Consider the following 18,577-nt stretch of genomic DNA (forward strand, 5'->3'; position numbering starts at 1 on the left):
CATCCACAAGTTTTTAAACTCTAGTTGCCATTTGCATAGAGATCATAGAGTCATAAATGTATCAATATGAATTTAATTAAATAAACCTTAATATACCATATTTTATACTGTGAATTCATATAATCGACCTCAACTAAGTTAACTTGAGATGTAGTTTATTCATTATTGGATTGATATTGATATACACAAACAAGTATATTACATGACAAGAGAAGACAAAAGGTATATACTAGTACTAGTACTAATAAACATGCTTATGTGTGCATGTTATGTTTGTATGCATTTCTTTTCATGGTTTATAAACAAACAAAAAATCTGGGCATTGCGCTGTGATTTTGAAAAACACAACAACTACTAGGAGAACTTCTGATCAGACTGTCCAAACTACGCCTCAGTCCCAAACAAGCTGGATGGGCTATATGAATCCTCGATTCTTCTTTTAAGCTCAATGTGATTGATATCAAAAGGGATAATTCCGAAATACAGAGGAGGCTGCAGTTGTTAGATCACCTTCCATCTGATGTCAACATGTAAAATCCCATCTTTAGAATTGATGAGATGGTACTTCTCGTTGATACGTCCATTGTAGATCACATCTTTCAGTTGGATATCGACATAGCCAAGTACCTCCTACAGACGAAAAAGGAAATTATAATGCAATAAGTATCATTCTTTGTATTCAATGATTGCAGTAATGGAAGCTGAGGACATTTGTTGACGATGGTTCGTTTACCTTAGACCGAAAACCAAATCTCCTCTTCTTGCTCTTGACTTCAATATGGATTAGGTCCTTCAATGGAGCTTCTTCCAACATAAACTGGAATTCTTCTTCCCATTTTGGATTCCACGTTTTGTTCCTTGCCTAAAGGTAGTCGGTAAATAAAGGTTAACGCAACAAAAGCAATAGGATGGTTAACCAAAGGTGAACGGAGCATGGGTTCAAGTGAATCTAGTTTTTTTTAAAACGGAACGTAAACACACATATATATTAAATTTTGAATCTTAAAGGTTGAACTGTTAAGTTTAAACTATGAATACGACTATATGGTTAACTGTATATATGAGAGTGTAAGAATCACCTTAGTTTTCTTTTTTTCTCCTCGAAGCACTACGACTGCATAAGGATTGGTATGGTTCTTCCCTTCTACATCTTCAGCAGCAATAACGGTAACCAAAAGCAAACCTGCTCCACGTAAGGAAATGTCATCTGAAAGGCTTGAAATACTCTCCTTTCTTTCGTGAAAACTAAGAGGTCCACTAAACTTTACACTATCTTCTTGGAAAGGAATGAAGGACATTTCCAACATAAGTTGGCCTCGCGGCTTCTTATTCTGAGGGTCGTTTGGGTTTAAGCTGTTCACCAAATTAAGAGTTAGTTCTTTCTTCTCATATGGCTTGAGCAATTTCAGTGGCACTACTTGCATTCCCAACTTGTCATGCGCCCCAATCTGTGAAACAAAGTGAAAATCAGGATACATTAGTTCTTATTCTTGGTAAAAATAATCAAAATCAACAGGTAAAGTATTTCTAGCGATTCATGTTTTCAAGGAGATTGTTGCAATATCTTTTTTTAGAAAGGTGTAACACATAAACCAACACTCAAACAGCAAGCACTCCAATTTTAAGAGTGCACATTAGACACCTCAACTTGGTCTCAACTGTCAACTAAACACTCTAATTCATCGGCCATCGCCATTGTGTCTCGTAGACAACAGACGAGTAATTTTGAACATCAAACTGGAAATAAACAAAACCTTTGCATTTTACCACCTCAAAGGATTCAAACTGAAGCTCTTAATAGTTCATAGTACACAACTTTGATATTACATCTATTTAGATAACTTCTCTAGTTTTCAAAATCTTACGCTTCTCCACCAAGTTGATATTCAACCATCTTACTCTTAAACTCCAAGAAAGTAAAAGAGGGTCTTTAAAATTTGAGATGCATGGTGTACATAATACAATTCCTTTTTTAACAGAAAATCAGAACCAGGATTCTAGCCATCAGAAAACTACAAAGAAGTGTATGTATGTATAGCTTTGGAGTACTATGATGGTCTTTGATTCTAAAGTAAAAAGTTTGAAACACCAATGTGGTGCCACGATACCATGATATATCAAATTAAGATTCTGACCTTTTCCCAGTCATATAGATGCAGCTGCAGAACTTGAGCCTCGGGATCCTTTACCGTCAATTTGAAATCCTCATCCCACACGGGATCTAGACTGTTCATCTTTACAGTAGTCTTCTTTGCTGGAAGCATGTCCCCACCTAAGCTGAGTTTAACATATGGATCTGATTTACTCAGAAAGTCCATGTTCAGAAGTTTCTGGGCTCTCAGAACCTTCACATGTAGTATTCCAACAGGCTTCTTCACAGCTCCACTATAAAAAAAAATACAAAAGCTAATGTTAGTAAATAAAAAAGAATTTGAGCATCCAACCCAATATTGTAAGGTTAAACCACTTTGGATGCATTTAGGTATCCGATATGGGAGACATCATATTTTAAGACTTTGATCTAACCAAACCGTAAGGCATAATCTATGTGGGTCGACATGCAGAAGAGTGGAGTGGAACAAAGATTTAGTTCAACAGCCTAAAGACTGTGTCTAGAACAGCACTAATGATTCAATGACCACGAGAGAAGCGTAGAGCTTTAGAATAGGTAGAGGCAATATAAAATTTTGGCTTTAAGTAGAGTATCGAGAATTGATTTTAATAACTAGAGCAGACTAGAACCTTTAAAATCCCTTTGGATGCCCCTCGTAGAATGTTACATATTTTAACAATAGAAATTAGAAACTTTTGCAGTACACAAAGAATGGTAAAATACATGAATTTGAAAGACTTGGACAAAGAAAAAAGAAAATTTTAGAGGAATAGAATAAGGAAGATGACTATATTTTGAGGAAACCAAAGTCTAAGAAATTGCATTAGGCTACTACAACAACAATTCACAAGTATCGCGACAACAGAAGTGCAAATGGATGTCAGGAATTAGTTCATTCACAATATTTCAAGTAAATTATTGTTTGTTAACAACTTACATTGAACTGTCGAGAATTGGTATGTCAAGTGTTTGTGGCCAGAGGTAAAGTCTGGCGACTTGCTTGCTTATAGTTTCCTGCCATCCAATGAATTTATCAAATAAAATTAGCTGAGAAGGATAATGTAAAAGATTCCTGTCTGTAATACAGTCAGTTTGAATCTAGAAACACATAAAATGCAAGGGAGAGCTGCAAACTTTATTCAGTCTATGTACTTTCGAGTGTAGGTAAACAACAATGACCAACTTTAGATACAATTGTATCATGATATTTATATGTTTACAAAGGAAAAATTGGTATAACAGATTCATTCGAGAGAAATACATCTTAATTCTTAAGCAGAAATCATGTTATGTTACTCCCTTTTATAAGCTTTCGTAATTCAGTAACTTTATCTACTATATTCAGTCATATCAAAACCAATGCATAAGATTTCAGGGTACGCATTTTCTACAACTATTAATCTGCAGCCACGAATTCACCCAAGCCATTTCTATGATGTCCGGTATTAACTATTTTCTGTCTTATAATTGCATTACAGACTCAAATGCAATTTACATCTCTTAGTAACCAAACATCTTCCAGCTTGTTTATTTACTTTAAGAATTGTACTGTCGAAATACATTATTAACTCAAATTGCAGATTGTTTTTGTATCAATGCCAAGTTGAAATATTTGTTCTGTAAATCCCCTTGATGCATGCTAATGATCGCGGGTCAAAGAAATAATCTTGTGATTCTATCCTTGGAATCGCAGATCAAGTTGGTGAAAGTTCTCAGAAATGATTAAACTTGATACCAGTCCCTTTGCAACAAAAAAGGGAGTGGAGGAACTTTTGACTTAAATCCAATGCAAGCTTAGCCTATGGAGTTTGGTACAAAAGAGACACACTAGGTAAAAAAGTAAGCATACCTGAACAAAATGGTGTAAACCAGGGATTGCCATGAGATCTCCTCCAATTACTTTTAGCCCAAAGTCTACCTCTGGCTACATATATGATTGTTATTTTTAGTTAGAGAAGCTATAAAGAGTTATTACTATATTATTTGTTGCAATTTTCAACTCATCAGTACGATTAGAATCTTTGAAAGCAACAGATATTTTGCAAGCTTACGTACCTTCTTCGTCAATGATACTACTATGTTTGAAAAGCATGGGAAGGTTGGGACAAAAGGTTTCAGTGTCGCCCTTGCTGTAGCAGCCACTTGGAAATCTATCAACTGAAGATAAATATAGCTAAGCTTGGTGAAAATTCATTCTTATGTTTATTTTGTTGTTCTTACAATAATGTCTTGTTGAAGCAAATTCATTAATCTTTAAGATACACTAAAAACAGTAACTTGTTACGATCTTTATACAGAATATATAGCCTTGTATCTGAACTCTTCTAAAGTGATCAGAAGAAATAACATAAATCAGATAAGTTACAAAAAAGCAAATCCCAAAGCACTTTTGTTTGATGATCATGTCAATCTATCTTTGAAAGAAGAACATAAGGGAAACTAGTCTTACCTGTGCCGAGAAGTTTAGAGATAATAACTTCAATGCCACAACTATATTTGGATTTCCAGCCCATCTGACCGCAAACTCAAATACTAGCTCCTTTTCATTGGAATCATATACTTTAATACCTGCAATATTAATCGAGCTCAAATGAAACATGAACAACTTCCAATTTGTAGTTGGTGGCTTGTCACAACATTTCATTTACTAGCTGAAAAATGGCGCTCACCATGCAATCTAGGAGGAATTGTTCCAAGAGTAAGTTGCTCAAACTCGATAGATTTTATCTGATATTTGCCAATATACTCTGCAAAAATAGGTTCGGATGTGCTTTTAATAATTCCACAAATTGCCTGTAAAGGAAATAAAATCAGGCTACACTATTTAGGCATGCTGATATACTTCAGACCATTTCCATGAAATGATATGTCGGATATACTAAGTAAAGAATTCGCAATTACCTTGTCAAGATAAGGCCACATATTAGCTATAAAATCATTGAACCAGTTAACCTACACACCAATACGAATAGAAGCATTGCCTAGTTAAGATTGACTTGGATATTAGGATGAAAGAATTTAAATTCAACAAGGGGGCAAGCACTTACCCGCTCATAGTCTGGATTCATCACCCATAAGGGAAGTTCAGGTAGAAGATCAACTAACGAGTTTGGCTCAATTTCATCAAATGCTGTACTTTCTGGATAATCCTGCAGCTTCGCATTTGGGAAGGTCAGTTCACTTTCGAATAAGTTGGTTTGCATTTGTTAAACCTTATAAAGAAGCAGAAAATTGCTCAAGATGTATCGCTTTTAATTTTATATATTATTTATCAACATGTCTATCTTCATCTTTACATAAAAATACTGGAAATAGGCAGATTTAGGTCGGGTTATGTAGGTTCAACTCGATTATCAAAAAAAAGTTCATTTTTCTCCTATTTCACGGTATACGAACTATAAAGGGGACCTAGCTTCACTTCTGGTTCAATTGAGCCCATTACTTCAGCCTCTAACTACATGTGCAGATGAATAAAAAACTAAACGACAAACATATAATAATATCACACTCATTCCAAATCCACCAACTATAGACCCTGAATTCGCCAATGATTTTGCACCATCATTAGCAAAATCAGCTACTTCAGCATCGTGTCATCGAACACTCATCTAATATAACTGAACAAAGCTAACAATTTCTAGTGAAACACCTTTCAAGACAACAACATATGCAGAAAAACAGAACAAATCTACAACAACAACATACGCAGTTTAATCACATAAGGTAGAGACATTGTTTCCGATAGCTTGTCAGCTCAAATAAAGCATATCAACACCAAGTATTGAAATGAAACACAGTAGTTGAGAAGCTATGCTAAAAAATAACAGAGAAAAGAACAATAGCAACAAAACAGAACCAAAAAACTACAAAGTCGGTCATTCCAGCTGAAATCTCATCAAATAGCTAAACAGTGAAAAAATAAAAACTCAATCTTTTTCCAATTGAAAGCAGTGCATTTTACCTTAATAATCTCTACTAAAACACCATTCAAAACAACGACAACAACAACAACAACACACAGTGCTTAGCTCAAGTAAAGCATATCAACATCAAATATCAAATCCAATAATGATCAAAACCAAAATAAAAATTCAATCTTTAACATAAAAAGCAGTGCATTTTACCTTAACATCTGTGGGCTCAAAGTATATGAACAAAAAATACCCCACAATCAAACCAATCGAAATTCCAACTCCAAAACCAAGAATTCCTAATAAACTTCCAAGAATCCCCATTTTCTTTAATCATTCAAAAAAATCAACAAACCCCATTTTTATATCAATAAATAAAGAACATCCCCAAACCCAAATCCATGATTCCCTCAATATTCTACATGCCACCCATGAAAATTATATCATATTATAAAACAATGTCAAAAAAAAAAGGATTTTTTTTTTTAGGCAAAGCTGGCGCCTAGTTATTGATGTTGAGAGATTTTGAACACCTATGGAACGTGTAGAAATTATCAACATTAACAAAATTCAAAGACGTGGCTTTTATTGAATATTATTATACACAAAAAAAATTATGTTTATTCTTTAGTTCTATAAAAATATAATTTATCTTAAATATGATTTGAAAAAATGAATTAAAATTAAAAAAAAATTATTTTTTTTGATTTGTTAAAATATACAAGTAAATAAGAACAACTAAAAGACGAAATATGGACAAATAAATAGAGACGGAAAGAATAGTAAATTCAAATAAATCTATGTTTAAACTTCTGTATCCACTCATAGCAAACAAAATCAATTCTATTATTAAACTCAAATTCAATTATTATTTTTTTGTTAAAATTGAAAATATTAGTCCCATTCGTCGTATCAATATCAATAAATCATGGTAGTACTAATTTTTAGATAGATAAATAGTCAAATATAATTAAATGATGTAATTATAACAATTTCTGTTTTAAAATTTATACTAATTTGTATGTTTTTCAAAGAGATTAATTAATTTTAATTTTCTGAACCCCGACAACCTTCTAGAACAGAGGAATTAATTAATATTTTTATCTGTCTATTTTTTGAAATTGAATGTTTGTTTCTTTGAATAAAATAATGTAGCTATTTTAGGGTATATGATTAGATTGGTCGAAATTTTTTAAATATCAAATTAAATTATTTGTGTTAAATTTATAAATCAAATTAATAATACTTGGGTTTTTTGGATTATGTATTTATATAAATTTATAATTAATTTTTGCTTTAAATATTTCGTAAGCTCTATTAAAATATGAGATGGGTGATATAAAAAATAATAATAAATCGCACAAAATAGATATTGTAAATTAATAACTCATAAAATAATTATTATCATCATGCTAAAATAATTTGAATGTCTAACCAATGTAAAATTAAAAACAAATATTCAACATTATTGGTTTTCTTAATGTTGACTTAATTAATCATTTTTTATAGGCATTAGTATTGATTCATTGTGATCTGAACCGTTGAAAATTCTAAGTTTCAAACTAGAAATAATATGTTAAAAGATTAAAAAAATATATGAAAAATATACGAAATATTTAGAATTATATCAAAGTAAGTATTTTTATATATAAAATAATTTAAGAATTATATAATATCGCGTTAGTTTGGTCTCGATTTCACTTTTTTAGTTAAAACCAAACCAGCCTATGTATAGTCATATTTTCTTTTCAATATCAAACCAAACCATTAATTGAATTTTGTTTGTTTGAATCAATTTTCGATTTAATTTTATATACGTCTAATAGTTATAATAAAACAATTCTATTATTTCAATCATGAATATAAATTCAAAGTCTTAAATATAAAATTTTTACTGATAAAGACAATTCTTTTTTACGTAAATCCGAATTAAGGGAGTCTTCAAAAATAATATTAAAGACCGTGGTAGTATTAAATTATTAATACTTAGTAATTACTTAATGGATAATCAAAGAAAATTAGGAGGATAGTTAAGTTGATTAAGTTTCCTCTAGGATATTTTATCTAGAAAGTTTACCTAATTTATGGTTTCATCTACCAGAGTTGGTAATCTTATTAAGGGAAGTGGTTAGCCTATCTTATAAAATATTTGAGATGTTCGAGTTAATTATATTTATACTGTATGTCAAAAAATATATATTTAATAAATTATATTTATTTGTATGAAATTATAACTTATATTTATTAAAAAATATTTTAAATTAGTTCAGAGTAAATAATTTGTTTGTTTTATGCTATCCTTCGCATTATAATATTTAAGGAAATCAGATTTGAAAAAACAAGTAGAAAAAAATGGCCCAACAGTAAAACAATTTTTTAATTAGAAATTTTAATTTTAAATTTTAGGTTGTTGAAAGTATTTTAATAGGGAGTGTTGTCAGAATAAATTTTACATGATACAAATTTAAATTAGTCGAGCTTCAATACAGTTATTGGATGTCCGATTGAAACTAATAAAATATCCCTTTCTTTTTTGTAATATCCTAATTAATAAAAATATTTTATATGAAATTTCTTATCTATTGACTTATGAAATACGTCAAAAACAATAAACCATTTGACTGAAAAAGTTTTCGAGGGATATTGGGACTACATAATTATTATTTTTGAAATTGTTATTAATATAAATTTTAAATATTTATATTTAAAATATAATAGCGAAAAAATCAAAGGAGTGGTAGAGAAACTTATTTTACAATCTCTCAACTAAAATTGTCTTTTCAAAGTACTAAAATTTTAGCAATTTTTGAGGAATTGTTAAAAATAACGTAATAGTATTTATCTAAAATTAAACTGACTTTTTTTAATTTGATTAATCGTATATCTCCATGTTCATTTTGTAAATAAACATAGGGACAACAAATTAAACTTCCAGATATAATAATTTTATAATGATGAACTAGTTAACAATAGTAGTAGCTAGTGATTCTTCGATATATTCTTTTCACATGAGTACGAACTACCTCTTTACACCGAGCACAAGTCTTTCTTGCAAAAATTTTAAAATGATGGTCTTTTTCTTACGAAATTTAAAATCAAATTTTACATTTTAAAAAAAATAAAATCATGATTTGAAATCCCAAATCGCATATTCAAACGTTGTTTTACAATCATAACTTCATATCGAATGTATACACTATTGATGTATACAAGATAGTTCAATCTTGGGCATAAATTAGTGGGCTTGTCATCAAAGTTCACTCTTGGGCCTCAATAATTTGCAGAGCTATCTGGGCTAAGTTGTTACAATTGGGTTCATTGTTGCTTATTTTGCTATTGGGCTAACTCTCACTAATCCAACCTAACCAACGGCCCACTTCATCTTCCACCCTAAAACAACGTATCTTCCGAACTTCCTCGTGGATTTTTTCATAGGTAAGGATGTTGACATTAATCGACAATTTATCTTTCATTATCAACCTCATGCAACATGTTATTTTTTTGTAATCGGAGTTATGACTTCAACTCTAATATCACTTATTATGATAAAAAAAAAAGTTATAGCTGATAGTAAAAGCACGATTTAATTTCTTTACTAAGCCATCAAAACAAACACTATGTTCGACCATGACTCCGCTACTACGGCACTCCATCCTCTAGTGGACTTTATCATAGGCAGAATATTGGCGTTAACCAACATTGTCAAATATGGATAAGATTCTATTACTATTACAATTTCATTTACTTTGATTATCTTTAATTATTTGTGTCGTCGACTCTTTTTTATTCATTGTTTTTACCATTGCATCTCTTTCAAACCACTTTATCTTAAAAAATAAAATTTTGAGTATAAAGTTTATCAGAAATATTCTCCACTCCACAAGATAAAAATAATTATAGTGTACGTACATATAGTAACGATTCCATTATATTTTGGTAGTTTCTAGTCCCTCGGTCTCATTTTACTAGTCAAATAGTTTGACATACCTATTAAGAAAATAATAATTGGTATAGTGAGTTTATCCTTTTACCCCTATTAATTGATAAAGTGTTAAACATATTTATCACTGTATTTATGAAAGACATTAACACTTTGTTTGGATCACTGTTACCCATTGTTTCATAATGTATTGTATTGTATTGCACTCTATTGTACTGTATTGTGTGATAGATACAATGTTTGGCTAGACTGTATTGTTTGTTGTTGTTTAATAACTTTATAGTTGTTTGGTATGATTGTATCGTACTGTATTGTAATTTATAAATTTACAAAAATATCCTTAATTATCCTAGGGTAGAAGGTTTGACTAGATTTAAATAATTAAGGTACAGGGTAAAATAGTATTTTGAAATATTATATAAACATATAATTGAAAAAAGGAATTAAGTAACAATGGAACACACCAAATTGGTTGTTCCATAAAATAGGGGTTTTCATTGTTACGTAACAACAAAATTTAACAATACAGTACAATACATTTCAAATAACAATCAAAACAAACAATGTAGATATAGTAACTATACAATACAATACAATGGATAACAATGATCCAAACATAGTGTAACTCAATGTTAATAAATTAAGGATATAATAGGAAGAAAAACACATCCTTTTCCATTGAAATCAAATTAAAAAATATTCGACAAGTAAATAATTATAATTTCTATGCAGTGAGTGTACTGTGAAAATATTATTAAAAAATTGATCAATTTGATAATAGGATTAGAACAAATGTCCCTTTCCATTATAAACACCTAATTAATGTTAATATTATCACCTATAGGCTATATGTTACGTTGGATAAGCACAAAAATTAAATGAAGATACCTAAATAATTAAGTCAACATCTATTTGTTACATATTATAATATTAATCTTAAATGTCCTTATATAGCTCATTTAGTTTAGCCCCTAAATTATTTGCAATTGAGGCATAATTCTAGTTTTTATTATAATCATTATAAGTTAATTAAAATCTTCTTTTAACAACGACTAGTTAAGATCTTATTAATTAAAATAATACAAATTATATTAACATGTGTAACCCACCCACCCCAACACCTTAAATATCCCAACCCAAATACAATAAAATGTTGATTAAATTTCATAAAATAAGTATATAAATTAATTTATACACAAATAATACAATGGTTATATTGATTAAAATTTATTAAAAATATATATATATATATTTTCATGAACTTTATTAGATTAAATGAAGTACAATAAAGAGGAAAGGAAAATTCATTGTACATTTAACAATTACAAATAATGAGTGTCCCCTAAGTCACAACATTTCTACATTAATTATAAAATTAATCAAAACATGTATATTGAATATTATTAGCTTAATTAATAAATTAAACACAGGGACCAGTTTGAATATATTTAAATATATTTTATAGGTTTACATGCAATGAACGATGAATCAACCAATCTTAAAATGAAACAAAACTATTCAATATTCACTAGAGAAAATTTGCTCGAAACCCCAAAAATCTCAACCCAGTATAATGTAATTTCTTTATTTTTTTGTAAAAAAATTAATTATAAAAACAAACATAAAACTAGATTCTTGGAGCTATCATATTTGGTCAAATTAATTAACGGTATTGTTAACTGCCCAAAAGGGATGGACGACTCGACTATTTCAAATTTGTATCGAAAAGTCTCATTTTAGAAAATATGTGTTGTTGATAATTATGAGGATCCTATTCTCATCTAACTCGATTCGAAGTGTAGTTTTAATCTCATCAAAATATTTGATCAACACTTCCCTTATTAACGATATTGATAATGGGTAGATTAAGAGTACGTAACTGTATATTGATTTTCATTGAACGTTTGGCTTAGAATATTTTGAACTGATGCAAGAAAGTTGAGATTTAACTGATAAATACTTATTAGCTCGATTATCCTTTGCATGTCCTTCAAGATCTGATCTCTAATTTTAATTTATTGACCACCACAACAATCAATATTATTATACTACTTAGTTTTGTATATTTCATTGATATAGACTATTTTGAACTGATGCAACAAAATCGCGATTTAACTGATAAACACTTTCTAGCTATTAAAGATGATTGATCCTATTTTTAAGATCTAATCTCTAATTTTAATTTATCGACTATCATAACGATCAATATTTTTATACTACTTAATTTTGTGTATTTTCAAGGAAACATCTTTAAGTTATAGAATCAGATTTTTCTGAGTTTTGTATAGGATTTGTTCCCTAAAAGATTCAATGAACATAGGTTATGATCTTATTCATTTTGCTGGTACACTTAACTAGTCCTTAATTTGGGTGTTATAATTTATATACTATTTTGTGGCTTAATAATGTTAATAATACATTATATTATATTCAATTGCTGTTTGGATGTAATGAAAAGCCAATTGTGGCATGTGCCTAATAGATTTAAAAAAGGGGGATAAAATAATAACCTTAATTAATTTTTTTCCCTTTTTTTTTTATGAATTTATTATTTCATTTTAATTTTAATTAGTTAACATTTCCCCATGCATTTGGAAATGTTCTTCCTACTCCACCCTTTGATAGGGTCAATGATTGTTAAAATATCAAATATTTGAAATTTTTTTTCTTTTTAGTTTTATTCAAATAAATAACAAAATAAACAAGTTGACTTTGTTCAAAAATATCTAATATAAGTCAACGTTTAAGAGTCACCAAGACAATAAATAATTATAAAAAACAAATCAAATTTGTGAAAAGAGAGTTTAAAGTTTAATAATGTTATATCGTACGAAAAAGATATTGAGGATGAACCAAAGGCTATATATGACGTAATGGTATGTACATTTCATATTTTAATGATAGATTATCGATTCGTGTTCTAAGAATGAAATTCTTTTTAATAATTGGAAATTATTTGTTAAACGAAGCTTTTCAATGTAAATTTTAATAAGTCGGATTTTAAAATAAGTATCAAACACCAACATAAATTCGTGCGCAATTTTTTTGTTTTTGCTCTCTTTTTTCACAAATTGGAGACTTTGTGGTAAAGTATAATAAAGAACTATAAAGATTTTTATACATCAAATTCTAAAGGGTTGTTTTCGTCCACATATCAGTTAATTAGGGAGGGATTAAAATGTAAAATTTATTTATAATATAATGTGACAATTTTTTACCAAACAAACATGATATATTTCAAAAAATAATTATAATTCATATATATTGCATACATAATTCACTTTTAATACATATTATAGATTTAACAAAGCATTGCTATAAATTGTAATAAACAAAAAATATCGCTAAAATCAGTAATTATTTTTTTTAATGTATTAATTTATGTAATTTTTCCATAACATTACCAGTTACATCAAGGTCACCCTTCAAATAGCGTAATATTCACATAATTAATACATATATTATTATTATTTCACGTCATGTCTCACATAAAATCATACGAGGCATATTTAACATAATATGTATCATTTAAAGTCTCTCTCTCTCTTTATATATATATATATATATATCATGATTATGTATCAAAATACACCTCAAAGCGGACTACATCAAATATTTGAATATAATTATTAAAAGGAGTGTGATACAAATTTATCCGTATAATTATCTACACGATAATTGATTCATTAATTGTAAATCATATTTTAATTAATAATCGATGATAATTTAAGTTGAAAATTTTAAAAAATAATAATAATTCAAAAGTATTTTTAATCATTATCTCTTTTTTCTTATACCACCGATCAAACACTATAGATTTTATATGTTGGTATTAAAATAAGGAAACTACATGGTAAAGTGTAACGAATTATATTAATTTAATTCCTTATTGGACAAATACTATGATAATTAAAACTAAACTTTTATTTTTCACTACTATAATATTTTACTTTTTTGGTCATATAACTTGTTGGATCAAACTTTTTCATCTGTCATAACTTGAAAAAGAAAAACGAAAAATAAAAGGATTATAGAAAACCTTTTCAACACAATTTTATATATGAGTTTTTATTACTCACAAAAGTATTGAGTTTTAGAAAAAAAAAAAAGTTTAAAGTTTGATAAATATTCTTTAAAAAGTACATGTATTGTAGTGGCAGAGAATTTGTTTTGGTTGGGGGTTGAAACTTTTTTTAAAAAAATATACGAAAAAAGATCAATACCATTAATTTTATTTTTTTATTTTTTTTATTATCAAACTCTTTACGCAACAAAAAAAAGTCAAAAAAAAATGCAGGAGAAAAGGAAGGAAGTGAAAATATTTTTGTCTTTTTGGAATATTTTTTCAAATTTATACATATGTTTTACCATTACCGAATTAAATTCTCTTACGTATTGACGATATTGACAAACAATATTTATATTAGAGTATGATTAAATTTAGAGCACATTTAAAGTAAATATGCTTTCGAACAAAAAGGACTCCGTATCCAAAGGAGCTCAAATTCAAAATCTCTAACTAAAAATTAAAGAGTACTTACACTCCCTGGAGAAAAATAAATAAAATAATTTCATTCATCGAATACAAACATTTGATATCCAAAACGAAATAAGATTTTTCTCCATTTCTGTCACCAAAACTATATGTATTATTTACGACAAAAAGTTATCATGTAGATCAATTATACATTCCACTCCTTATCATACTCATAGAATTCAATATTCAGCGAAGAGCCTAAAATGTAATGACTCGGTTGGTTATTTCTGGTTATTTTTATAAAATTACTATTTATTCCTCTCGATATTGATTCTAGGTTATTTCTGCTTGAGTCGTGGAAATTGGGTTCGAACTTTGAGTAAAAAGTTATAAATTTTTGCAAGTTTTGAGTTTGAAAGACTAAAGTTATTATAAAGTGGTTTCGACGTCTTTTAGAGTTTTGAGTGTCGAAATGAAATTTCATCTATTTCATCAATTCCACAATGTGGAATTTGGCCTGCGAGAGTTATCGATTTCAGATTCCGAGTATTTTTGAAGATTTGAGGTCCTAAGTTTGGAAATTAGTGAAATTTTAGCCTTTGGTTGAATTTGGTCAATATTCGGGGTTCACATGCTCGGATCAAAATTCCAAGAGTTCTACTAGATTCGGGGGATGATTTTAGGCCTGAGTGAGGTCTTGATTGATTTAACAAAGGTCTTGAGCTTGTTTTGACCTTTTAGACGTTATGTTCATTTCTTGTGACTTTCACAGATGTCGTTCGAGGAGACCTCAGATTCGTATTTCGATGGGTTCATTAAGTCTGGAACGCCAAGTAAAGTCAAAGTGCATGTTTGATTTGTTTGTTCGAGATTCCAAACAAATCACGAGGTCTTTTAGATGATTTTTGTGTTGAGTGATGTTTCTGGTTCTGCAGTCCTCACGTTTGCGAAGGGCCTTTACTTTTGCGTTTTCACTTTAGCAAAGCCGGCTCGCAAAAGCAAGTACACGTAATAATCAGATTTTGAGGTTATCATAGAATGAATAAGTTTTCCGCTTTTGATTTTGCTCTTGTTTACTTTCCGCATTTCTTTCGTTTCATTGGTTTGGGGTTGACTTGTCTTGGGGAAAAAGACAAGTGATATCACACCCATTTTGGGTCATTATATGCCTCTTAACTATTTGATTTGGTACAAAACTACTCTTTGTTCACCTTTATGCCGCGCGATACCCAGATATTAACCTTTTGATTCAAAAATACCTTATATCTAACGACTTATTCTCATAAGGTGGATAGAGGTAAATTTATACTAAATTCCATAGTTAAAGAGAATTTTAGGCCCTTCTCCATCAAAAAAAATTTGACATTACACAATATATGAACTGTATGATTGGACGATTTTGGATGCATTAATAAACTAAAATTAAATAAAAAAGATTCTCTTTTATTTTTTTCTTCTTAGATTTTGTCGATCATTTTAAATTTTAATTATTTTCAAGTAATGACAACTTAAACATGGGAGAAAAATAACGACAATATTCACTTATAATAACTAGGTCATTTAGACAATTTAATTAAGTAACTATGTATGTATACTATGATTTTTCTTTTGAGCATAACCAAAATTCAAAATAGAATAAAAATAACTTTTTTCTATCCCCGCCCACCATATAAAAAATACAAATTAAAAGAACGTGAATAAGCGAGTTTATTTCAAATTTGAATCTTTGATATCGTAATTAAGAATAAAAACAAGACAATTGATTAATTGATAGAAAATTTGATATTAATAAAAAATAATAAGTTTAGATTGACGATCGTGAGAATGAAAATTTAGTTAAATTGTCAGTTATGAATTGGATTATGATAAATTTGGAATTGATCTAAAATAGGCTAATAGGAAGATATCATGAAAATAATATTTTTTTAAAAATATTATTTTCAAGCGTATCGGGTCAAAACATGAATAGTATGTAATTTTTATTATTGATTTTAGAAGATTTAAAATTTGAACCAATCAGATTAGGTAATAAATAAATAAATATATAAATAATTTTACTTTAAGGAGAGTTGTTAAAAATAAAGACAAATATGAGTAAATGTTTATATAGAAGGTTTCTTTAAGCCAGGTTAATGTCGAGGGTATTTAAATACCGGAAAATTAATGAAAAATAGTGTTATACCAATTCAATAATTAAGAGGTATTTCTGACTTTTCTTCGTCTAATAAATAAAAATTAATAATAATCGATATAAAAAATATTTTGTATTTATGAGACTATTCAAGAGTAATATTATTTATTCCAAATTTGAAAATAACTGAATTAAAATTAGATAACCGACATGTGGAGAGAAATAAATAAATAAAATTCATTCGTTATAAATATAAAGAAGGGATACGTAATAAGAAAATCTAAATAAGAATGAGAGAGATAATTATTAATGTAGATAAGTTATATCTATAAAAATAAACAAGCAATTTTTTTTTTCAGAAAACAAATTATAACATAGTCCTTTAGCTAAATTTGATGATTTTTTTTTAATATTATTCTATCCATTATAAGCAAACTTTGTTGGTCATCTTTCATTACTTCTAATATTCTATTATTTTTAATTTTAATATAAAATATACCAACATAAAACTTACAAGACTATATAATATGGTTGCTAATCAATTCACAAATTCTCAAATAAAATAATATTAATTATCTACTTTTATAGTACTAATTATTCATAACTTTCACTAATAATAATTCTCATTGTATAGGAATTTTTAGTGTTAATGTGGTCGTTTAAGACCTTCAATATATCTAAATTGTATATGAGGTCTTTTTATTGATTCAACGATGTTATTGATATAAACTATGTATTTTTAGTTTAAATTTAAATTTTAAGTAAAAAGTATATTGTCTGGCTTCAACTGAAATTTTTTATCATTCTACGAAAATATCTTGAGTATAATTTTATAGAAAAATTATTTTATCACGTATAAAACTTTTCCAAAATTGAATAAGAATTTTGACATTATTGTTAAATGCTCACTTATTATTAACAAATATCATTTGAATTTGAATTGTAATAAAATAATTGGATAACTAGGAATATAATCTAACTTAGTTGTTATCTCACAATAAAATATTTTCCTTTTTTGATATAATTCTATAAAACTTTCATATTACTCCTAATAGAATATTCTGTCTTCATTTATTTATTTTTTTATATTTTTTAAATTTTACTATTTTTGGCCCACAGACAGATCAAATCCTAACTTAAACCACGAACTAGAAGACTTTATTCGAAGGAAAAATTACGAAAATAGATTTAATCGTGAAATGATTTATTTAAATTAGACTTAATCCAAATTATATATCTTTATAAACTCATGACCTAAATTATTTACTTGTTTATTTCTTTTTCTGAATTCATGATCCAAACTATTTAACTGCTTATTTTATTTTTATTTTTTATTTATTTTTATTTCAGGCATGATGTCTACATCACTACTATGAATCAATCATATGTGGTACTTCATCGGTATAGTGATACCATGTCGATATTATATAATATTGAGCTTAATCCTTTGTGATACTTCATCGTGTATTGATACATGTCAGTATTATATACGACTGAGCTCTTTTTTTATGAAATAAATAAGAAACAATTACGAAAAAATTATTAAAGTCACGATGTTATTTATTGAACTTCAAATTAGAAGAAAATACATTCCTTCTAATACTCTATCGGTATATTGATACCATATCAGTATCATATAGGACTGAGCTTAATTCTTTGTGATACTCCTACGGTATATTGATACCCTACTTGTATGTTATATGATTGAACTCTTTTTTTAAGAAAGAAATAAGAAGCAATTAAAAGATAGCTATTAAAGTTATAATCTTATTTATTAAACTTTAAATTAGTAGAGAATATATTATTTGTGATACTCCATTGATATATTGATACGATATATGTAACATATATGATTGAGTGTAATCCTTTATCGATATATTTATATCGACACCCTATCGGTATCATAAGGTATTGGACTCTTTTTTTAAGAAATAAATAAGAAATAGTTAAAGAGAGATTTATTAAAGTCACAATCTTATGTATTAAACTCTATGTCATTAGAAAA

General features: G+C 28.2%; 1 protein-coding gene across 4 annotated transcripts; it reads right to left on the reverse strand.

Annotated features, from left to right (window-relative positions):
• Window positions 1-120: 120 nt before the first annotated feature.
• On the reverse strand, window positions 121-6,570 carry LOC107029820 (synaptotagmin-3). 4 transcript variants are annotated; one of them, XM_015231266.2, is made up of 12 exons: window positions 6,238-6,570; window positions 5,161-5,262; window positions 5,015-5,065; window positions 4,783-4,906; window positions 4,563-4,681; window positions 4,169-4,270; window positions 3,963-4,037; window positions 3,051-3,127; window positions 2,136-2,385; window positions 1,080-1,448; window positions 734-862; window positions 121-630 (listed from the first exon to the last, which is right to left on the reverse strand). In XM_015231266.2, exons 1-12 carry the CDS (start codon window positions 6,346-6,348, stop codon window positions 502-504), a joined length of 1,638 nt encoding a protein of 545 aa, XP_015086752.1. In that variant the 5' UTR covers window positions 6,349-6,570; the 3' UTR covers window positions 121-501. The 4 variants fall into 4 exon arrangements, with proteins under 4 accessions (XP_015086752.1, XP_015086751.1, XP_027775311.1 ...); XM_015231265.2 differs by having other exon boundaries at window positions 5,161-5,268; XM_027919510.1 differs by having other exon boundaries at window positions 5,161-5,325; window positions 6,238-6,337.
• Window positions 6,571-18,577: the final 12,007 nt, after the last annotated feature.

This window comes from Solanum pennellii, chromosome 9, assembly GCF_001406875.1.
Source record: "Solanum pennellii chromosome 9, SPENNV200".
Lineage (NCBI taxonomy): Eukaryota > Viridiplantae > Streptophyta > Magnoliopsida > Solanales > Solanaceae > Solanum > Solanum pennellii.